General features: G+C 47.1%; 1 protein-coding gene and 1 non-coding gene across 4 annotated transcripts; both read left to right on the top strand.

The window, feature by feature from the left end:
- The first annotated feature begins 763 nt into the window (after positions 1-763).
- Positions 764-15,715, top strand: Prkab2 (protein kinase AMP-activated non-catalytic subunit beta 2). Of its 3 annotated transcripts, XM_055603844.1 has the most exons (8): positions 764-810; positions 1,026-1,203; positions 4,637-4,803; positions 5,734-5,827; positions 6,011-6,131; positions 8,638-8,771; positions 9,419-9,487; positions 11,670-15,715. In XM_055603844.1, exons 2-8 carry the CDS (start codon positions 1,051-1,053, stop codon positions 11,745-11,747), a joined length of 816 nt encoding a protein of 271 aa, XP_055459819.1. In that variant the 5' UTR covers positions 764-810; positions 1,026-1,050; the 3' UTR covers positions 11,748-15,715. The 3 variants fall into 3 exon arrangements, with proteins under 3 accessions (XP_055459819.1, XP_055459821.1, XP_055459820.1); XM_055603846.1 differs by lacking the exon at positions 764-810 and having other exon boundaries at positions 1,179-1,203; positions 4,614-4,803; XM_055603845.1 differs by lacking the exons at positions 764-810; positions 1,026-1,203 and adding an exon at positions 1,353-1,682 and having other exon boundaries at positions 4,614-4,803.
- Positions 15,716-19,761: 4,046 nt separating this feature from the next.
- On the top strand, positions 19,762-19,833 carry Trnaq-cug (transfer RNA glutamine (anticodon CUG)). Its single transcript has one exon. It is a non-coding gene; the product is annotated as a tRNA-Gln (tRNA).
- The last annotated feature ends 3,737 nt before the right edge of the window (positions 19,834-23,570 follow it).

Below are 23,570 nucleotides of genomic sequence, written 5' to 3'. Positions count from 1 at the left end.
CTAAACGTCTCTGTTGCCTCCTTGACTAAACTATTATCTGTGTGCTTGCATTCACACAACTAGTCAGAGAGAAAACACCACTACGATGAGGTAGGCCCTACATAAAGCGAGCCTTCTGCAGTACCTGCCAGTTACACCTCACGTGTCTAGTCAATTCCGTGTCCCACTCCTTACTTCATACCTCCTGGGGCAACTAAACAGAGGTGGCTTGGTGCACAGGTTGAAAGCAGAATATGAGAACCATTCGAATGTGGATCCGCTCTCCACCAAACGGTTTGAGGTGATCCTGTTAAGGTGAAGATTCTAGTTCTGTACCCAGGACCTGAGGAGGCCAAGGATTCGGCCTTTCTAACAAGCCCGTGTCCTATAGTTAGACAAACTGCTTAGGAAGAGGTAGCTTGGAAAGTGTCTACTCGCCCTGCTCCTAGACCCCCGGGCGGGTGAGTCCCGGCCTAGACCCCGACTGCGACTCCGACCCTCCACCCCGACCCCGACCCCAACTACACCTCGGCCCCGCCCCGAGCTGGGATGTGCACGCACCCACCACAGAGGCGCCGCGGCGCTGGTGGCTAGAGGGGCCCAAGGCTGATGAGGAGGCGGGGCTGGGACGCAGGGGGCGGGACGCGAGGTCCGGTGGGCGGGGCCAGGGGTAGAGGCGGGACCGCATCGCCGGCCTTGTAGCCATTTTAGGAGGAAATCGGGAGCGCTGGCTTGGGGCGCGGCTTCAATTTCAATAACTTTATTGGTCTCCCTGTACGCCGAACAGCCGGCGTGCGTGTGGCCCCGCGAGCCCGCAGCGCATCGTCCGAGGTGAGCGGCCGGGGGGTCTGCGGGGCTGCGGGGCAGCGGGGACTTCCGGAGAGGGTTCCCCGAGCCGAGGCACCCCCGAAGCGGGTAAGGGAGGGGACCCGGGGCGCGGCCTCCCGCGGCGGGGATTCCCTTCCCGGGCGCAGGGGCGGGGCCCGGGTGCCCCTGACGCGGCCGCGGGGGTGTTCCCCGTCCGTCCGTGTCGTTCCCCGCCGCAGGTTGCCCCGGACTCGAGCTGCAGCCATGGGAAACACCACCAGCGAGCGGGTGTCCGGGGAGCGCCACGGTGCCAAGGCTGCGCGAGCCGAGGGCGGCGGCCATGGCCCCGGCAAGGAGCACAAGATCATGGTGGGGAGCACCGACGACCCCAGCGTCTTCAGCCTGCCCGACTCCAAGGTGAGGTAGCCGGGCTGCCGCTGCTCCGCCCTTCTCCGGGGGCTACGGGCTTTTTAATTAGAAGGCTTTTCCGCGGACAGAGATGTTGGGAGCTGATTCCTCCTAGGTGCTACCTCAAATTAGGATAGAGGCGCGGAGTTGTTTTCCTGCTGCTGTGAGTACTCAGTGGGCCAGGCTTTCAGGACCGGAGACCCATCCCCTGCCTGCCCCATCCTTGGTTCTGCGTGCCCTCTTGTAGAGCTTGCAGGAGGCATAGGTGGTGAGCGCGGGTGGAAACTTCGGAGGGTGCGTTTTCTGAGCTGCTGGTAGGGGCTCCGTTTCTCACGTTGGCCTCAAGATAGCTGGGTGAATTTCTTTTCCCTGAAAATGTCTTTGTGTAGGTACCGCTCTTTGCTTTCTCCTAGATGCCCTGCACCCGCTTTGCGTGACTCTGAGTGGGCATCACTTGGATACTTGAATTCATTCGCCCAGTCTTGGGGGTCAGTACGGGGCATCCTTGGGTTAACGGCTCAGTTTTTTTTTTTTTTTTGTTTGTTTGGTTTTTTTTTTGTTTTTTTAATATATGTGGCCACCACAGCTGTGCGTTTTGCACACCTGGCTGAGCTTTGCAGAAGAGCAGGTTACTTCCACCCAATTCTGAGGACTTTCAGCCAGAGGCCACTCCCGGTCACCCAAAAGAAGAGGCAGATGGAGCTGCCAGCAGGGTGATTGCTACACCAGTGTTCCTAATCACTTTTAGAAATGTCAGCATCAAATACATTTAATTTCTCCTAGTAGGCTGTCAGGAGTGAGAAAGAAAACCCGGAGCGTTGGAGAGGATGGGATGTAGTTGACATTTATTACTTTATCACTTCTCCCTGAACTGAGGCTGAGGGCAGTAAATAAGAGTTTTATCTACCACTTTGACAGTACATGAAATTTGGATTCTACGTAATATTTTCTTGGATCGTGATTGAGAACATTGTTAGAAAAGCGAGAGGCATTGAACCAGGCGTTTCTTAGGATTCCCTCTTCGTTCCCTCTTTCCTTTCCCACCTTAGGACGTCCTTATCATTTGGGCCCTGTATTCAGCCTGGATTTTCTTCTCCCAAGCTTATCCAGGATGACAGGCCTTGTTCTTTTGCTCGTTCCTACATTGATGACTCAGGATTTGGGTACAGTCAAACTGTGACTGCAGTAATTGGTGTCCTGAATAAGAGCCAGGTTGCTCTATGTGAATTTGGGCCTGCTTTGGATCGTTCTTTTCCCTCACATCTTGCCATTTGTGAAATGGGAAAAGTAGTTCAAACAACTACCGGTGTCTCATCCAGACTGAAAACTTTATAGCTCATGTACCCACACTGAATTTCCTTAAACATCTGCAGCCTGTAATTTGAGTTGCCGTTTTGCTGCTGTTTCTGGTGGTTTAACTGGAGTAAACAGCCTTTCTGCTAGTCAGCTGCATTCGCTCCTACCACAGAAGTGTCATGTCATAAGTGGAAGGGCTTTGCTCCAAAGCCAGGCTTATTAATAGTTTGGAGCTTTCCAGTTCTAAACCGAAAATCCTCAGCCATGAGAGTGATTGATAAAAACATCGGGGAAGGGGTTGGGGGGTCATCTTTGCCTCAAAGGTCAAGCTTTTTAGTAGACTTACTCAGTGGTTCTCAATCCTGTTTTGTACATTAGCATCCCCCAAGGTTGCTCTAAAAACCTGATGGGAAGTCTGGCACATTTATAAACTAGAACAGTGTAATGAACTGTGTGGCTGTGTCGCCCAGTTTACATGGTGCTGAAAGGTCAGGAGTTGAGTGTTCATCTGTGCTCCAAGCCACTCTCCCACATCTGTTTCATGAAATCTGAAACAGATTTCAAACAGCTCAACAAAGAGTACTTCTAACATTTTAGGGTGTACCTCAGAAGGGCACTTTTTAAAGCTGATATGGTAGTGGCTCCCATCTGAGATTGGAGCTGTTTCAGAGGTTGAAGCAGGAGAGTCACTGCCAGTCTGGACTAGAATGAGAATTTACTTCCAGGTACACACACACGCAACTGGTTTTCCATGTTTATTGTATGGTAATTACAATATTGTTACCTGAAAGCTTTTTAAGAATAATGCAGGAATCAGAATCCGAGGGTTCTTTTGAGGCATATGTAAACATTCCTAATGCAACTGTCAGCCCCAGTACATTATTTTGAGACTATGGAGGCCAAAGCTTCATGTTCATCTAGTTCTCTGAATAGTGTAAAAGTCCTTTATTTTCTTGTTCTGTAGTTTTAAGGGCTATTGGAAGACAGGTAAACTTTTTCATTTTTTAAAAAATCAGGGAAAAGCCCAAATGAATAAGCTACTCTTTTCTTACTCTAACCCTCATTATTTGGTTTGTAATGCTTGACTTGGTACCATGCAGTCTTATTTACCAGTCAGTTCTGAAGCCAATCAAAATACGGATTAGCAAACTGCTTCTGTAAAAGGCCAAACAATAAATGATTTAGACTCTGTGGACCATACAGTCTATCGTAATTCCTCAGGTCTACCGGGTATCAGAAAGTTGTCAGTTGTAGGTAGACAAATGAGTGGCTGTTTGCAAACAAAGGCTTTGTAAAAAGCAGTCTGGCTCACTGGCTTCAGTTTGTCCGCGCTTGTGCTGAAGGATGGCAATGGAAAAAAACCAAGGCGTTCATTTTTTCAGAATCCTGTAAACCCCATTGCATCTGCTTTTGCTCAAGGAAGCAGCTTTTAAGAGCTTGTGCTTGTAGAGTGTAGAGGTTTAGAATGCCATCCATCCTTTTGAGGTAATTATATGAACCTGGTTTCGTAACCATTTCAGCTGTATCGAATCAGTGGTCTGATTTTAGGGTTCGTGTCGATTGATGGATGATGGTGCTGGAGTCTCCACTGGGCTACATCCCAGCTCTTAAATTGTTAATTCCCCATTGTATAACGGAGGAGTTAAAACAGTGTGTTAATTACTTAGGCATTTTGGCATCTCTAACTTTAATTGCAGTTGACAATCAAGAACAGTTTGCCTCTTAAAAACATATACAGGCATATTTAAAAAAAAACAGTCATGGCTTTCTTACATTTTTTTTTCTCTTAAGAGGTGCTTAGAAGCGTATCCTAATTGCCCACATACAAGCTAAGCTGGTAATGTGAAGGCAGGGTTTAGAGGTTTTTGTTTGTCCTTTTGAAGGGTCTCACAGGTTCTATAAGAAAGATCCCTGCATACTGGGCAGTAGGCTATGGCTTAGGCAGGGCTTGAACTTAAGCCTTTTGACCATTTTGGACCCTGCATTAGTTCCTTTCTGTAGTTTGTTCAAACTCTGATTTAGTTGCTGAATTTGGGGTGTTTATCTTTAGTTGAAGCCTAGAATCTTTATTACCCTGGGGAAAACTGACCTCTTAAAAACCCTCGGGTCATAATTTATTCTAGGGATGACCTACTCCTTCTTACAGCTCCCCGGGGACAAAGAGTTTGTGCCCTGGCAGCAGGATCTGGATGACTCTGTGAAGCCCACCCAGCAGGCCCGGCCCACCGTCATTCGCTGGTCTGAAGGAGGCAAGGAGGTCTTCATCTCTGGGTCCTTCAACAATTGGAGCACCAAGATCCCTCTGATTAAGAGGTCAGGACAGGCATCTCTGCTGAGTCTACAGAGTGCTGGAACCTGGTTGCCCTCCTAGGGGAGAAACTAGGCCTGGGTTGGTGGGGCAGTTCTAGTAGCATTGTGGGGGTATGCTTCAGGCCTGTGCTTCTCAAGCCATTTCATGTCTGGAGGAGGTCTGGAACTAGCTAATTCCTGTGTTAAAACAAAATACATTGTGGCATTCCAGGTATAATGCCAGTTCATTGCTGGCAAATGAACGATTTAAGGGGTTATCAGAGTGACCCTTTGTATAATAGGTCACTTCCCAGAAAAGGCTCAACAAACTATGGAACAGTACCCGGAAATGTAACCCAGCCCAAACCTGTCTCTTACCTAATTCATACTTGTGAGTACTCTGTGCTTTGTGTGTGATGTGTGTGTGCAAAAAGGGGGCTTACAGCAAAACCAGGATACCTTCTCCTGGGGCTTTCAGCCTTGTTCCCTCCACACAGCCTCACCGAAGCACAGTTTCTCCATTGTAACCAGCTCCCTGGCCCCCTCCTCCCCCCAATGCTGGACTCAGGCATGTGTAGCCACGCCCAGCTTTTTACACAGCTACTGGGAATTCACACTCAGGGACTCAAGCTCACTGTGAGCACTCTTACTGTCTCCCCAGCCCCAAGAAATCCATTCTGCGGGAACAAAGCAGTTTACTGAGATAAAACATTCTGGCGATCAGTACACTCACACACACATATACTGACTGGTTAAGAACGAAGCTACTGGGAGCGTTGACAAGTACATGCCTTGAAAGAGAGAACAGATTTGTAGGGGGAGGGCGATGAGCGCAAGGGCTGTGGTAGCTCAGGGCTGTAGAAGGGCATCGGGTTGGTGCCATCACTGTCCCTTACTTGTTGCGTCCTGTCTTTAAGGAGCTTGGCCTGTTTGACCTTCTGTTTCCTCCCCTAGTCACAATGACTTTGTTGCCATCCTGGATCTTCCAGAGGGAGAGCACCAGTATAAGTTCTTTGTAGATGGACAGTGGGTTCATGATCCGTCAGAGGTAAGGCCTGATTTGCAAGGGAGCCTCAGACCCGGTCTGCCTTGCTGCCCTCTCCCGTCCTAGAGACCTTTTGTAAAAGCAGAGGGGAGGCTGAGTAAAGAGATGGATTTGAAAGGGAGTCCAACAATTAATTAATTTACTTACTCGTGTTTGTTTATTTTTAATTTTTACTTACTGTTTCAGCCTGTGGTTACAAGTCAGCTTGGCACAATTAATAATTTGATCCATGTCAAGAAATCTGATTTTGAAGTATTCGATGCTTTAAAGTTAGATTCTATGGAAAGCTCCGAGACATCATGTCGAGGTAATTTTGTACTATTGCTTTCTCCTGCTATGTCTTTCTTACAGTGCATATTTCTTCCCCCAAAGTTTCATGTTTTATTCTGTGTTTTCATCTCATCTCAGGAGTCCTATAATCACACACACGCCCATACCCGCGCATGCACGCATGCACAGACACACACACATTCCCACTCGAGCACAGATCCCATGGTGTAATGTCTGCCTTTCTTACTCTGCTTTTTACCTTTACCCCACCAGTGGTCTGGGGTTTCAAAAACAGTTTCCAGTAAGGTTTCATACTTTCCATTAGCGTCTGGTGATATTACCTGTAAAGGCTAGATATGGCTTGTTGGTCTTGCTATCCTGAGTCAGCTGGTTTGATAGCTCAGCTTGCAATTATGATTTTATCAGAGCCTACAAGTATAATTGTCACTGAGGGAGTGTGAGGAAAAACAAACCAATAGTTGTTCTCCCTGAAATTGAATATTCAGAGGGAAAGTTTGTCTATTTTTGTTTCATGTAGTACCGTATTCTCTGAGTTGCATCAGGGCTTGTTCACTCTAGCAGCAGAAGCACATTTTACAAACCATCCATGGCTAACTGCCTTGTTACTGTACAGTGGGAGCAGTGCCTGCCAGGAGAACTGCCCTTTCTCCACGTAGCATGTGGTCTCTTGCATGCAAAGCCTGCCCCTGCTAGTAGCCTTGCCATCATGTATCAGCTCTCAACAGTAAGATAGAGGGCTTGGACCCTCAGTGAACCTCAGTCACAATAGCAGAATCTTCAGGACTGGGGACAGATTATCCATAGCATCGTGACTACCTAGTTAGAAAATTTATTTCAGTCTGTAGACTCAGAAAGTTAACATGAACATTCCTACTGGCTGGAGGGGCAGTGATCTCAAAGGGTTTGAGTTCTGAGGCCACTAGTACTGTGAGTTCACTGATCTGCAAAGTAAGCAGTGACTATTCAACAGGCAATCATAATTATGTGGTGGGAGATCTAGCACACTTTTGGGTTCACCCAGTTTTCTAACCCACTGATGTAAGGCATAGAGCCCATTTATTAGGAATATGCAGATAGTGGGTGTGGTCGTGGGTGTGACTTTTCAATGCCCAACTTGTAGTTTTTAGTATAGAGGACAACATGTGAAAACTGTTCTGTGTTATTTCCCAATAGTGTTTGTGGCTGACGTGACCATAGCAACTGAAAGTGCTTTGAAAATTTCCCCGTCCTGGATGTTTTTGAGCCTGTGTTTAATAACACAGCATTGTTGCTACTTCTTTGCTCTTGCCTTGTGTGGCAAAGTAAATCTGAGTTATTAAACTACTCCTAAAATATTTTCTCTGGAACTATAAAATTAAAAAATTTGAAACAAACAAAAAAAACCCATAGTTCATTTGATTTTTGTAGATTTAACCTGAATGCTTTTCATTTAAGTATAATCCAGATACCATGAACACACATTTTTTAAAATTGTACAGTTTATCCATTTTTTAGTTATTACTTAATATGCATATTGAGTGTTAAAACCACTGTCGACCTCAGAAGAAAGACCGTCCCCATTCCTTTCTCTTCTCTGGCCGTGTCCATTAGAGAGCCTCTGCTGGATGGACCTGCCTGTTCAGGACAGTTCATATAACCCAACCATACACTGTGTGGCTTCTTTCACACAGCAGGCTTCCGGGGCTCATCCTTGTTGGAACATCATCAGTACTTTGCTTCTGTTAGAGCTGAATGGAAGTTCATGGTATGACAGTTCCTTTTTAGTTCTCCATCGATGTTGACAGACATTCGGATTTTGTTTCCTTTTTGGAGCTCTTATAAATACTGCATATGAGCACTCATGCGCAGGTTTTTGTGGGGACTTATATTTTATCTTAAGTGTTATGCCCCTACTGGGTCACAAAGTTTGTTTTCCCAGTGTCTGTAACTGTCGCCTGTTTGCCAGTGATCAGAGTGCTGGAGTGTGGAGCTCCCAGTTACTCCACATCTTGCCAGTACTTGCTGCTCGGTGGCAGTCATCCAGTGAACACGAAAGTGCGGTCTCTTATTGTGGCCTACATTTGCACTTCTTTGATGACCGCTCTGTCTGTAATCATTGTAGACTTAGAGGCATGACATTGGTGTCTGTTGCTTTAATAGGCAAAAAAGAAATCTGATATTTTCACATTGAGTTCACAAAACACCTTCATAGCTACTCTCAAAAGCATCATCAATTAGAAAGCTTTTGATCTTCTTGATGAGACAGAGGAAACTGACCATAATAAAGGGACCTGTCCAAGGTGGAGTCTGTTTTCTGGGGTCTAGGTCCTGACCCCTCCTCTCTTCCTTATGTCATGTTGCCTTGCTGGGAAGCTTCCTGGTCCATGTTGAGGATGACTCAGACATTGCCTATCTTTCCTTGCAGTTTCAGACCTCAGGACTTGTACTGTGGTTACGATGAATGGCTGTGTGCTGATAGCTTTCCCCGTGCATTCTTACTAACCCTTCAACTTTTCCTTCACGTTTACATACATATTTTTCAGACCTGTCCAGCTCACCCCCAGGGCCTTATGGTCAAGAAATGTATGTGTTTCGATCTGAGGAGAGATTCAAATCTCCACCCATCCTGCCCCCTCACCTACTCCAAGTTATCCTTAACAAGGACACTAATATTTCAGTGAGTATCCTGAGCAGGTTGCTGGAGCATCTGGGGCTTTAGGACCACCGAGGCCAAAATGCAGTAACCTTGGGGCTGGAACTAAGACACAGATGTGTCACAGCTAAGGCAATAAGCCATGCGCACATCAGTGGCACCATGGAATCCTGTCTGCATGACTCAACTGTGATGTCTTTAGGGACCAATAGCAGACCTTATAGTTGTCTGCTTCTAGTGAAACCAGAACCAAACTGTGCCAGGGTCGATACCTATTATGACTTCTATTCCAACTCAAGATAAGGGGTGCTGTCATTGGGGGATAGTAAAAAACTCACAACTTTTTATATAATTAATTTTATTTCTATTTCATTTAGTTGATAGTTCCCAGGAAAATTATTTTTTGTTCTTTAACCCAAACCATTTATATTTGTAAGCAATATTTTTGTTTTAATTCTCTTAAGAAAAATTAGCAGATGTTGGAGCTTAACATTTTTGCCCTTAGACTGAGGATTTTTTTCACATTTATGGTCTGGGAATGCATGACTTGTAGGAGACAAAATGTACCTATTTAGAGCTCTTAACAGTCCAGAGAGTTGTGAGGAAGAGCACGTGGTTTGTTTTGTCTGCCTTACTCACACCGGGGTTGGGGGCGGGGTCTTCTTTCCTAGTGTGACCCAGCCTTACTTCCGGAGCCCAACCATGTTATGCTGAACCATCTCTATGCGCTGTCCATTAAGGTAAGTGGTGGCCCTGGTCTTCAGCAGCCTCCTGAGTGGAAGGAAGGTTGAGGCTCATGCAGGCTTTTCAGTGGTAACTCGCCAGCTGCCACTTTTAAAGCTACAGTTGACGTTCATGGTCAGATTATAGAAGAGCTGCCTTTTTTGTTTTTGTTTTTAAACTAGCAGGCTGTTAGATTGTAAACATCAGTCTCTGGTCTGTGTTCAGGCTAAACTGTCAGTGATAGGGACCCTTCTGCTTCCCAGTTTCCTTGGGTGGCTGGAACATCAGGTTTATCTTCCTTCAACAAATGCTTGAACGAGATAGTAGAACTTTACTTTTTAAAACAGGGAGTAAGCTGCCTTGAGATGTCCTAGTCGTATATACCCAAGTGTTTCTGTCTCTTAGGCAGTAGGAGGGGAGTCAGTGGGAGCAGAACTTCCCCGTCTTTCCCTCCCCTGCCCTACAGTCTTTAGTTTCTCTGTGGCTTTAATGTCTTTGTGGCTTGCTGTTAGCATAAAGGCATGCCATCTGCAGCTGTCTACGCTGATCCCCGTCAGGGCTACTTGGAGAAGCTGGCGAGCCCTCAGAGTGCGTGGTCTCATCCCCAGGGACTCTGGATAAGTGCATCCAGGGTAACTCCCAGCAGTTCCCCTGTGAGCTGCTCACATGTCTTAGATGTGCAGCTAGAACAGGGAGAGAGCTTGTGTGCTTGTGTATAAAATCCTGATGCACTGAACTTCATTTTCAGAGTAACCTTGAGAAGTAAGTGTTGTTTTTAACCCCTGTTTTATAGCTAAAGAAACTAAGACTCAGAGAAGGTCAGATTGCCAGTAAATGTAAGCTAGGACTGAGGTCCAGTCCCTCAACCCTCACCCGCGCCCTTTCCTGTCTGTCATCACACAGGTCTTCTCACGGGTGCCTTTCTCTCCCCTGCTCCCACATTACCAGCTCTGCTGAGCACAGTTGGGTCCGCCTGTCCACCTTGTCGGTGTATCAGCATAGTCTAACCAGGGTGCAGGGTCGTACAGGCTGAAGCAAGACAGCAAGCAGTGCTGGTCTCCATATTGGACTTTTGAGATCTGGCTCAGTTCTGCCTTCTGTGACTGATCTGTGGCTTTCGATTGGTGTCCCTTGTCATTCATCTCTTCTGTGGCACACCCGCTCTCTAATGCATCCTGGAAGTCGGTGCTTTTGCTCCTTTGTACTGCTTGTGATGCAAGTGACCGTCTTGACGTTGGGCTCTCTCAGTTCTATGGCCATTTGGAACTGACCCAGCAGATGGGGCCAGTCTGAGAAAGCCTTCCCGTCGTGTAATGATGGATAGGAGATCCCACAGTTCTCTCCAGGTCAGAGAAGGTGTTTTCAGTTCATACTTGGCATTAAGTGGCAGTTGGACCTGCTTCCGGGCTTAGAAATTATTTTTGAGAAGGTTGATTTCCGTCTTACAACATTTAACATTTCCTTCTGGGAATGGTTACCAGCATGTTTTGTTTTTGTTTTTGTTTTTCTTTGCTAGGCTTATGTGCAGTATTATAATCTGAAGTGAGAAGGGGAATAAAGTAGCACATTAGTATTTCTTCATGACCTTTTCTGTGTCCGATACTTTGCCTGATATTGTAATCATCTGAACTACTTTAATGGTGGCTATTATCCTTTGTATGAAAAAGTAAAAAAAATAAAAAGGGAAGGCGGAGAGACAGAGAGCATTGTATAGATTACTCAAGGCTTCCAACCACTACCACAACAACAGGAACTGGAGTGTAACCTAATTCAGGTTTGACAGCAAACCAGCTTCTCTTTTATTTCAAGCTATCTCTTTAAACGCAAATGTGTCGGTTTAGAATAACCCGAGTAACAAGTTCGAGCATCCCTATGGGGAATTCTATTGAATACACTGTTACCTGAAGACTCATCTTGGTTGGGGCAGACCATCCCCGGCAGGCTGTCCTGGATTGGATCACGTCAGGGAGGCGTGCTGAACACAGAAGTGCACGCAGGCCGTGTGGTCCACTGCTTCGGCTTCCCTGGCGTCCACAACTGTGAGCCAAAGTAAACCTTTTCTCCCTCAAACTCTGTTTGTTGGAGTATTGTATCACAGTTGGAGAGACTAGGACAGCGAGTGACTGAGAGCCTGCAGCTGGGAAGGGCCAGCAGCAGCCGTCCAAAATAAACAGTGCCCTGTCTTTCTCTCCCCTGCAGGACAGTGTAATGGTCCTCAGTGCAACCCATCGCTACAAGAAGAAGTATGTCACCACGCTGCTGTATAAGCCCATCTGAAGAAGACTTGCCAAGGATTCTGGAGAATCATCTCCCTTGCCTTTGGACTGAGCTGGTCTCCTCTGAGGCCGGCAGGCTGATTTGTTTTGAGGCTGATGTGTGTGTGTCAGAGCCTCTTGAGTGGGGTGCTCTGCTTTGCATTTGATTGCAGGTGAGAGCTTTATGAGTTCATGGAGTTTATTTTAAGAAACACAAAAACCACATATACGCATAGGAGAGGAAGGTTACCGGAAGCCTCCCAGCTGTGTATGTTCTCTGCCTGTGGGTAGTCGCCGGGGCCTGACTGGACGCTGCAGCTGCAGGAATGAGAATACCGGGAGCTTTTTCCCTCACGTGAAAGAATAGCAATCTTAGGATCCTTGCCAGGCAGAGATTCTGCCGCCGTACCCTGGTGTCCAGGGTATAGCAGTGCCAGGCCTGCCCAGCTGCCTCATGGCAGCGTAGCTTTCCGTGCATGGATTGATTCTGTGTTCCCACGTATGGGACACAGTCTCCTGTGTTTTTATGTGACACTAGATGTCCCACAAGACCCCTCCTCATTTTGTGTGCCCATTTAGTAACTTTCCTCAGAGCTCATGCAACCTCACTGTGTGAGGAAACCCTTTGAAAAGTTGTGTAGGATTAGATTCATGAAGAGAATGGAGGTGCCAGGGTCTCCTTTTCAGCCCAGCACAGGCCCAACCAGTTTGTTACTGTTTATTTTAATGTCTAAAGAAAAAAGAATGGCTCGGTGTTAAATGCAGGTCTTTGTGTTTCAGTTTGGCCCTGTATCTCGGCTGCGCGCTCCCAGGTCTGCCGCCTGGCCTGCCTCAGTCTTTCCTTCTCATAGCAGACAGTTTGTGGTAGATGTGGAATAGGGAAATCTTCCGTGTCTTTCATCCCTGAAAGATTTTATGTGCCTACGTTTTTCTTTAATTAAGAAAACATATGCATTCATTTTAACAGGCTAGTAAAGAACCTCAGGCTTTTGAGAAATGGTTCTTAAGGTTTTCTTCTCTAGTCTAGGCAATTTTACTGTCTAGGGTTAATACGGCCGTGTGTACCTCATTATGCAAGCACTACCCTAGACAGGAGTTTGTGCAGGCTCATGGCTGCCCCTGCTAGATTTCCCTGCCTTAAAGACCCATAAGGCAAGGGACTACCCCAGGTGTTCACAGCCATGCACAGCATTGCTCTTTGCACCAAATGGTAACAAGATTTTTTTTTTTTTTTTTTTTTTGCCTTTTTCTTTTAAATGTGTTTGGTGATGGAATGGGGTCAACTGGTTACCACGACTAAAAAGTATTCAACCCACTCAGGAGTCAGGGAAAATGTTTTTCCAAGTATCTTGACCCTTCCATTTTACAGGTAAACGCAAGTCAAACATTAAGCACTGTTTGTGGCTGAGAGACTTTATGTCTGCTGTGATGAGCCTGCCCATTGAAAGGCACCTACAGGTGCAGCTGCCCCACGACTTCCCACACAGCAGCGTCCTCTGCACGCTGAAGACCTCTTTGATCACAAGTGTGAATCAGGAAGAAGTGGGCTGTTTGACAGGGAATGCAGAACGCTAGATGCCTTGGTAGAGAAGTGGTGGGAGGGAGCACTGTCTCAGCCATCCATGTCCCCTCCTTCAGCTGAGACCTCTGCACAACCTTTCTCGTCCAGTAGGCTTTCTGAGTGCCCTTTTGGAAACCAGGTTCTAATCCTGTGACAGCCAACTCGAAGGCTCTTCAGTTACACTGGAAACAGTCTCCCCCCACCCCCGCGCAGTTTTGGAAGTGAGCAGCCTAGGAGGATTCAGTCTTCATTGTTGCACAGTGGTATTTGTTGTGTCTGCAGTTCTTGTTAACAGTGTGAATAAGGCTCGTCTGTGTGTCTCTGTAGCACGTGCTCACTCCACACGGCGTAGCAGTAGAAGGCTGGGGAAAGCCGTCCTCAGTCTCTCAGGCTTCCGTGAATCCAGTAAGGCTGTGGTGACAGAGGGTGTGGTGTTGGTGACCTTTAGATCCTTCTCTTCTGGAAATGACAGTTTCCCTAGAGCCCTCCCCAGCCAAACTTAAAATTCCAGCCAGTGTGGAAGGAGACGGCAAAGGGGCTAGCAATGACTCGGCAGCGTTGTCCCTGTCCTGCTGTTCCCTGGCCCTGAGAAGCTCTGTCTCCGTCACCAGGAAAGACCTGTGAAGGGAGCAGAGGAGGACACTGCTTTGTTATCTACCCGAAAAGATGGGGCAGAACTCTTAATAAGTCAAGGCAAAAACATTTTGATCTTTTAAAAATTGACTTTTTCTTTCTTCACCTGTGGGAATTTTGCAGAATCAGAGTTGGTGGAATAAAACAGCTCTCGAGGAGAGCTAACTCTTACACATCTGGGGTATAGAGTGAGGGCTATGAGGAAAGATCAGTGAGCAAACCGAGGATGGAGAGCGGGAAACTCAAGGATCAAGTAAGTTGGACTGAAAAGATCCTGTTTAAAAAAAAAATTTAAGCCAGGCACAACCTGGATCCTTGGATTTTATTGTACAAAAAATTAGCAGCCCATAAAATGTCTTCTCTAGCTTCTTGTTGCCCCTGTTTTCTACCTTTTTTGACTTCCTTTATCAGTAAGACAAGTTCACCAGCATCTCAGGTCTGCCTCATCAGTGTAGAGAACTTTCCCGCCATGGCTGCTAGCTTCCTGTCACCCTAGACTGGGTAGGATTTAGCCACTGTAGGCCACACCCTGAAGGCCAGGGCTTGCTTCAAGAGCACCAGCCTCTTAAGGAGGACATAGAAAGGAAGAATCCCAGTTTCCGAGAGGAACTTTGGGCCACCTGCTCCTGCTGGTTTTTTTTTTTTTTTTATTTCTTGTAGATCTAATGGATCTTACATAAACCTTTGGAAAGGTGTCAGTATTCCCTGCATGCTGCTAAAATCAAGTGAAGTGAAAGGGGGGAACAGGGCTTTTAAATGTTTGACCTCAAAACAATATGCAATAGTCCGTGTGTGTGTGTGTGTGTGTGTGTTTCCCCACGCGAGTGTGCATGTGTGATATTCACTTTATTCTCAGAGATACTTTGTCCTCACATTCTTGTGATTTGGGGCTTATGAGCAGTTAAATATTTTGTTTGTATGTCGACCAATCCTCAAAGCCAAGTTCTCGCTGTCTTTGATCAGGCTTCAGACTCCAGTTCCTCATGAGTAGGAGACCTGGCAGAGGTGAGGCTCTTTCAGGACTCTTTCAGGGGTCTAGGTATTTGTCTGTCCTTAAGTGACAGTCACAACTGGAGAGTGAAAGACCGATTTCTGCAGTGAACATAAGTGTTTGAAGTAAAAAGCCAAATCCTGTTTCAATTATAGGAAAGAAAAAAACCTCAAGTCTTACTTGTAGGATCTGCGTCCTCTAGGATTTTAAGCTGGCCTTGTCTCAGCTTGTTTCTTACTAGTGCTTTGAAGTGAGCTTCAGTAAAAATAAAAATACTAGTTCCAGCATTAGTTGGAGTTGATCTGAATTGTGTGTGGCACAGAACTTCTGCAGAGAGATGGAGGTGAAATACCAAGACTTAGCGGTTTGTAGGTGTAGGATCACACAGTCGGAGAGAAGTGTTGTGGCGGGTGGTTCTGTAGAGCTCCTTTCCCACTCTCCCACTTTAGGACAGCCAAAGGTCAGGTGATTGTCCTAATTCTGTGCTGGGTGGCCTGTCCGAGCCGTGGTTGAATTAGGCTGGCACTGGTTGTTTACACGATAGCACTTTGAGTATGGTGTAAAGCGGGGTGATTTCACTCGAAGGCAGTTAAATATGTGTGAGTCTTTCAAATGGTGCTGTTTGTGACCTTTGATGCTGAGGGACAAAGCTGCATGAGTGTTTCACAAACTGGACACAAGTCAAGACTTCAAAGCTTTTCTTCAGATGTGCCTCATCACTGGACTCTGACAGGCCTGAAAACTGTATAATGTAACAAAAAATGTGTGTTGTTTTTTCCATAAAACTGTTAAATAAAAGCATTATACAGCAATAATATTTGAGTGTTTTGCTGATTGTGTTGTCAGAGCCTGAGGAATGTGGATTGTCATGGCGAAGGAGGAAGTGTCTGCCTGCCGCTGTCCCCCGTCCCTGCCCCAGGCCATGCTCACTTTAGTGTGGTGCAGCTCTCAGCTGATTCCAGCATTTCTGCAGACTGACCGCATGGTCAGCTCCTGTCCCTGCTGGATTAGCAGAATCTTAGGCAGTGATTATGGCTCCTGGCTGCTCATCATATCCCTGATGGAGAGCCTAAGCATACAGATGGCTGTCTGCCGCCTCCAGCTCAGTGAAGTGGAAATCTTAGGTGTGGGGCCACACTACAAACTTCTAAAATCCCCAGGTTATTCTAACAGACAGGGCTGGGACCACTGTCCTGACCCTCTCCACTAGATTACACACTATTCTAACAGCACATCTCTGATGCTCCAGTCAATGTGGAGAATACAGTGTTTGCTCTTTGTGCCTTCATTTCACGGAGTTTACACGTCAGGGGGCTCTGGATTTTCCTAAAACAACTGAGTCCCCGTACGTTGGCTTCTCGCGTCAACTAAGGTCAACTTTCTTAAGGAGAAAATGACGGTGGGAATGATGACTGAGAAGAACGAGGGACGGACAGCACACAGCCACGTGTGTAAAGAAAACAACTTTAACACTGATGAGAGTCAACTCTATCAGCTAATCACAAGACAGAGCAGTCCGGAGATGACCTATAGGCTAGACAGCAGGGACTCTGCCTGTGAAAAAAATGTCATATGTTCTGGTCTCTGAAACTACAGTTGGTGCCAAAATTCTGTGAGGGCCAACCCTGCATTGTGAGCTTTCCACAGCGTCTCTGGCCTGTGTGGCTTGCTTCTGTATCCTCTCCTGTCCCCTCCATTTCACTTCTACAGCACTTCCCAGTCACGTAAGTGGTTCAAAGGTATTGTTAATCCTCTTCATGGTGTTAGTTTGGACCCCGAGGTGCGGGTAAGGGTGCTTGCCGCCAAGCGCGGTGGAAGGGGAGAACCAATTCCTACTTGTTTTCTGATCTCAACATATTATTTTGGTATCGGCATGTTATTTTGGCAGTTCTGAGCCTCGTAAAACTCCATGTGAACATAAGATGAATTTTTTTCTCTATTTCTGAAAAAGGGATTTGGTAGGTTGCATTGTACCTGTGCGTTGCGTGGATGGTTTTGGCATCGTGGTAGACCACCTCCATGTCTGCTGGGTTCTAAGATGAAGGGAGAGGCCCATGCTCCTTGCCACCTTTTCACTTGGTGCTTCCCCAGCAGTATAAAGGAGCCAGTCCTGGGCCCATCCTATGGATTTTCCTGGCTATGACAAACTTGTGTTTCTTTCCCAGTCTTCCTGTAACCCAGGTTGCTCCTTAAGAAATTGAATGTTGTAGGCATTTCTCATTGTTCCCCAAAGCTTTCTTTCCTCACCCTTCGGCTCTGCCTCACCCTTTGGCTGCCAGTACGCCACATGGCTTCAGTCTGCAGCACGCTATTCCTTAACCATGCAGACTATGAAACTGTATTCTCAAGGTGTAGGTCAACCACAATCTGGAGAGAGCAAACACCAGGGACTAAGATGTTGTCTTGACTGTGGTTCCTCGTGGCTCTTTAACACACATTTCAGGCCATTGTGTTTATAACAAATGCTAGAAGAACGAAGTTGGAGCCCAGAACATAAAACAAGGCCAAGGCTCGTTGGTTTTACCATTATAAAACAGCCTGTTGGATGGCTCAGTGAACAAAAAGACTTTGGCCCAAGCTTGACTAGTTCTTGACTAGAACTGCATGGGGAAAGAAGAGAACCCCCTCCCAAAAAATGTCCTCTGACCTCTCCACAAGTAGGCTTTTCTGTTGGCTTATGTCCCTAGTCCCTGTTAGTGGAATATTCAGTAAACAGTTGGGTGAAAGGCCATTTCTAATAATTGATTTTTGCTGGCATTTCCCAGTGGTTTCTTTCTCACCGAACAAACCTACAGGAGCCAAGTTGACCAACAATATAATGGATTTAGAAACTACTTCTCTGAAAGGCATTCCTTGAATACCCTCACATCTACCATTTAACTCCGTACAACACTAGGATATCCCTGTAATGTCTCTCAGCCTCGGACAAAGTGTAAGGTATACATAGTATACCTACTGAATGGAGGCGTTGAGGTGATATGAGTGTGTGTGGAAGGAAGGAGAGTAAGACAATATTCCTCTTAGTGTCTGATACATCAATTAATAGTTTTTCCTGCTCTAATCCTTATGGTGCTGGCTTGCAGGTCTAATATTACATACACCAATGTTACAATAGGTTTCTTTTAATGGCATAGGTGGAGTTAGTTTGGCTTAGATTTCATACATGAACACTGCTTCTATATCACACACACACACACACACACACACACACATGCACACACACATGCCACTGAGCCAATTTATCTTTGCTCCTATGTATGCACTAAAGCTGACCACTTGGACAACCGATGTGCGAGCTCATGCCTGGAAGAAACTGCTGCTCCCTCTCTCAGCAGCCTGTAGCTTTTTATACAGGGGTGAGGCCACGTGGAATGGGTGTTACCTGTCAGCTGGTGTCGTGATGCTGGTCTTGTTGGGGCAACTGTATTGAGAGTCCATGTCTAGGGGATGCCAGAAGACACCCTGGGCCTCTGTCTCTTAGTCTTTCTGCTTCCTCTTCTGCGATTTTCATTGATCCTTAAATGCAGGGTGGTTGTGCAGATGTCCTCAGACACCACCACAACCCAGAGGTTCTTGCCCATGCTTGGCTGGCCTCATTGCTTTCAGCCTAAGGCGGGGCAGGATCTTCACAGCAGGGAACACTTGGCAGATCTGGGAGCATTCGGAGAACAGAGGTGCCAGTCCATGCCATTCAGGAGGCAGAGAGCTGAGGGAAAGGCACATCATTCAACTCTGCCCCTCACTGACCTATTTCCTCCCAGCAGGCTTCACGTCCTAACACTCCTTTGATGAAATCAGTGCCATCGTGAACCCTGGATCCAGGGGTCCTTAGGCTTCACAGGAGCCTTAGGGGAAGGGAAAGGTATTGAAGACTTGGTGTACAAACCTTAGCACCCAACAAAGCTGACTAAAATATCTCAGTCTAAGAGGAAAAGCCACATCCCCAGTCTCTATTACCACACAGACTCTAACTCTGTCCTCCGTTCAAAAATCAGTAGCTGGACTTGGTGGTCCACACCTTTAATCCCAGCACTCAGAAGACAGAGGCAGATGGATCTCTGTGAGTTCAAGGCCTGCTAATCAAGTTCCAGGACAGCCAGGGCTGTTACTCAGAAAAATCCTATCTCAAAAAACAAAAGAGTTAGTAGTGCCAACTTCTCTGGTGACAGACCTCCAGGCCTATATTTGGGAAACCACTCATTCTGAATATAAGATGTGGATAGTTTGTCAGCAACCACTTGGCACCCAGAAGGAAGCCTTGCCGTGCACGGTGCTGACGAAGCCACCAGGGGGCGCTGAGGCTTTTCCATTCCTGAAGGAGAGGTACATCGTGCTCAAAGCTCAGTTTCTTAGGTCCCGGCGATTCAGCGAAGTGTCAATGAGTCCCCCAGCTCTGGATTTGTCCTGTGATCATCCAAGGCCAGTGCTGCCCTGGCCCCAAGGGCTGCCCGGGGCATTTCGCCCTGTCTCTTGCAAAGCGTCCCAAGGCATTCTGGACAACAGGGGAAAAAATATGCAAAGCAAAATAAGGAAACCCATTTTTAGGGAGGTGCGGTGGGGGTGCGCAAGGGATTGTGTGCCAGAACAAGACACCAGCAATCCAGGAAGAACGGGTGTGCAGTTGCCTGAAGCATTAAATCCCCCTTCTCCTTCCCGGAGAGACACCTGTCCCGGCTACACCCTACTCCCGCGCCGAGAGCTGAAAGGAAGGAACGTGAGTGCGGGTTGTGAATTGAGTTTGCTCCGATCCTGACAATCAGAAAAGTACTTGGGGAAGAAACGGTGGGGTGCGGTGGAGGCTGAGAATGGATCTGATCACCCATTAGTGAATCAGAGTATTTCTGTGCTTGTGGTTCCATGGTGTAATGGTAAGCACTCTGGACTCTGAATCCAGCGATCCGAGTTCAAATCTCGGTGGGACCTTTCTCTTTAACCTGCATAGGATCCGTTTTCTTTCCATTCATATCCCTGGTTTAGCACAGGAAGGAGAGGGAAGCACGTCCTGGCCATATAGCTGCCACGACACCACAATAGGACATCCAGTCCTCAGCTACCTCCCTGACCTTGGGCTCGGACTCCACGACCCTCGGGTCTCTCCTCTCTGGAGAGCTGGGCTGGGAGGGCTCCTGCATTAGCTGCTGCGCGCCCTCCTCCTGGCTGCATGCACGCCGGAAGCTCCCTCTCTTCCTTCTTAGCTCGGTCTTGGGTTTGGAGTGGATTTTAGTTCCCTGAACTTCTGAGATTCTCGACGGAAACCAGCAGGGGTCGCCGTTGTCTTCCACTGCTGCTTCTGGGGGAACCTCTTTAAATGCTAAATTTAGACAGAAAGAGCTAAGCTTGCATCCCAGGGCCCCGGGGGCTCCTTACTTTGCCACCGGTCTGAAACCACCAGCTGCAGCTGCTTTTGCCAGAACTCTGCCCCAGGGAAACTCCAGTGGAGAAGGCCCTGGAAAAGTTAGAGGAAGATTTAAATAGCCTTCGTAAGTAGGTGCCTGGAGAAATTTAAATGATTGTTTTCCTGTGGTTGGAATTTTGGGTAGTTACGAAGTACTGAAAAGTAGAACTGCAGTTTTAGAGAGTTCAGTCTGGGATCGGAAACCAAATGGGAGGTGGCGACAAGGTTGGCAGAGGAGGGTGAAAAAAGAAGAGAGAGAAAGAAAGAGAGAGAAAAGAAAAAAGGAAGAAAGAAAGAAAGAAAGAAAGAAAGAAAGAAAGAAAGAAAGAAGGAAGGAAGGAAGGAAGGAAGGAAGGAAGGAAGGAAGGAAGGAAGGAAGGAAGGAAGGAAGGAAGGAAGGTGGTCGGTGCCAACACTGCCGCGGAGGGGGCCAAGGACGGGCTGCATTCTCCACCTCCCCCAGGTACCCTGGAGCAGGAGAATGGAAAGGTCTTCTAAAGGCCCTTCATAGCTGGGTTGGTGTTTCTCGGGAAGCAAACGTCTCTACCTTAGACCTCGCTTCTCTCTCTCCGTGGTGGCTCCAGCTCTAATCGTGAACGTTTCATTTCATTCTCAGTGCTGGATCCTCTAGCTACCAGCGGACAACGACCCAGACTGGACCTTGCTCTTGTTCTAAATTCTGACACTGGGTAAAAACCCCACTCCCCAGTAGAATCAGACCATGGTCCCGAGTCTGTGAGGATCCAAGGTAATGAATGATGCAGGCCAGCTCCTCCTGAGACAAAAGGAGAGAATTGCAGTGAAGCTTCGCGAGGCCCCTTTATTTGCCATGTCTCTGAACAGAGATACCTTAGGATACTGGTAGAAAAATGCAGACAACTGTTTTTAAAGATTTTGCATAATCCTCTCCGTTTCAGGGTCCAGCCTGCTCTAGGACAAACGTCTTGAAGGTGTTCTGGTTTGTTTTTCTGTTTCTGGATTAAAACACTCTGAGCAAAAGCAACTTGGGGAGGAAAGGGTTTATTTCGTTTCATAGATTACAGTCCACAATCGAAGAAGCCAGGGCAGAAACCACGGAGAAAAGCTTGGGTTGTTTTGTTTTGTTGTTGTTGTTTTTAGATTTATTTATGCACCAGTGTTCTATCTGCATGTACACCTGCACACCAGAAGAGGGCATCAGATCTCATTACAGATGGTTGTGAGCCACCTTGTGGTTGCTGGGACTTGAACTCAGGACCTCTGGAAGAGCAGTCAGTGCTCTTAACTGCTCGGCCATCTCTCCAGCCCTGGTTCAGCTTTTTTATTCAGCCCAACCACATCTGCCTAGAATGGAACCACCCACTGTGGGCTGGGCCCTCCTGTATCAATTAACAATTAAAAAAAAAAAAAAAAAAAAGAGCCACAAACAGGACAATCCCATCTAGGCCACTTCCCAAATGAGGCTCTTTCCTCTTCAGCTTGTCAATTTTAACCACCAGAATTAGTCATTACAGGACACACACTGTAGTCCTTTTCACGCCCGCGGTCTGCATTCCACAAGCTTAATCGACATATTCAGTTTCCCCAGTAGAATGCATACTACACCGCATTCCTGCCGTGGTCTGCAAAGATGTACTGGCCAGCACCTTCTTCCATGGACCCTGGATAACCGAGAACCGCATGTCTGTGACCCTGACTCCCGAGGAACAAGGCGAATCCGGGGGTGAATTGTGGGTGACAAAAAGTGTAGGGAGGAGCATCGAGGACACGTGAATCATATCAGCTCCTGATCGGAGCAACTTCCCTACCTCCTGAGTCTCAGGGGTGGGGGACGGGACACAAAATGACCTTGCCTTCAGGCCCAGTCCAGGCTTGGCAGTGAAAGACAGCAGGTTTGGTTCCTGCTAAAGGAAAGGGTCCCACTGAGATTTGAACTCGGGTGGCTGAATTCAGGGCCGTTGACACCCTTACACCACGGAACCACAAGGGAAGACAACCTTCTGGTTGATGGTAGATAGACAAATGCATCCTCTGCTACCAAGAATTTTCTCCCCCAGCCCCTGGGAACTGCACTCTGGCCCCTGACGAGAGCAGCAAGCATTGTCAGTGGTCTCTGTCTCTTCAGCTTCCTTGGTGGTGGTTTTGATCCCCCAGAACTCTTTCATGGAATACTTCCTGGGTGTTCTTAGGTGCCAGACCCAGGCTGGCACCTTAAGAGTCTGTCTCTCCCCAAAGCAAAGGAAGCTCATTTTTCTATGGTTCACCAGTTCCATCTAACCAAAGCATCAGTTCAAAGTAGTTAGTGTATATAGCGTGAGATCAGAAGTCCAGCAGCTCATTGAAAGCATTCATATTGGGTGTGACTGAGGTTTTCTGAGGCTATGCTATGGTTCAGTCCTGGAGAGGGGCTACTTTCTTGACTGCAGGCACCTTCCTTCTTTCCTTCTTTTTTTTTCCTTCCTTCCTTCCTTCCTTCCTTCCTTCCTTGACTCTCCTGAAGTCCAGTGTGACCCCAGACTCATTGTGCAGCTAAGGATGGATGGACTTGAACTTTTACCTTAAGATCCATTTATTTTACTTCATGAGTATTTTCAAATTTTAGATCAAATAAGTTATAAAGAAATAGTTTTTAATGTTTGCAGGGGAAAGAGGAACTCGGTGGTGGAAGAGATGTGGACACATGGTTAAAATCTTGGCTCTCTGACAGGCAAATGATTGACAAGCTGTGACCTTTGTCCTCACGGAACCAGGGTAAGTCATGGCCTGCTTTGCTGCTGTTTTTGCTCTCTCCACAAATCTCTGCTTATTTGGAAAACCTGGCCTCTAAGTTAACGAAGCTGAGTGGGGGCCTCTGCAGAGCCCTTGTGATGTAAAGCATTCACCAGTCCATACTGAAAGGAGCCTAAAATTCTAAATCCAGCGGGCGCCCCGGGCAGGTGAGACTTTAACAGCAGCTACCGATAGGCCCAACCTAGTAATGGGAAGGTGACAATAGGCTCTCTAGCTCCTGGGGATTTGGGACAAAAAGAATGCGAAGAATCTCCTGAGACAGTGGCCCCTACTTAAAGGGGGGCAAGGGCTGGGTCTGTGCTGTACTCACAGGTCATCTCTGGACAGCCACCCAGGGAGGGCTAGAGAAGCACAAACGAGACAGAACTGGGTGATGTGGCTCTTCTTGATCGTCAACTCGACTCCATCTGGAATTAACGAAACCCCAAGTGGCTATATCCACCTGTGAGTAGTTTTTCCTTAAATCATTTGAAGTGGAAGGACCCGCCAGGAAGAT

The sequence above is a fragment of the Psammomys obesus genome, unplaced genomic scaffold (assembly GCF_907164565.1).
Source record: "Psammomys obesus unplaced genomic scaffold, mPsaObe1.curated_primary_1811, whole genome shotgun sequence".
Lineage (NCBI taxonomy): Eukaryota > Metazoa > Chordata > Mammalia > Rodentia > Muridae > Psammomys > Psammomys obesus.
This window is presented reverse-complemented; position numbering and strand designations above follow the sequence as displayed.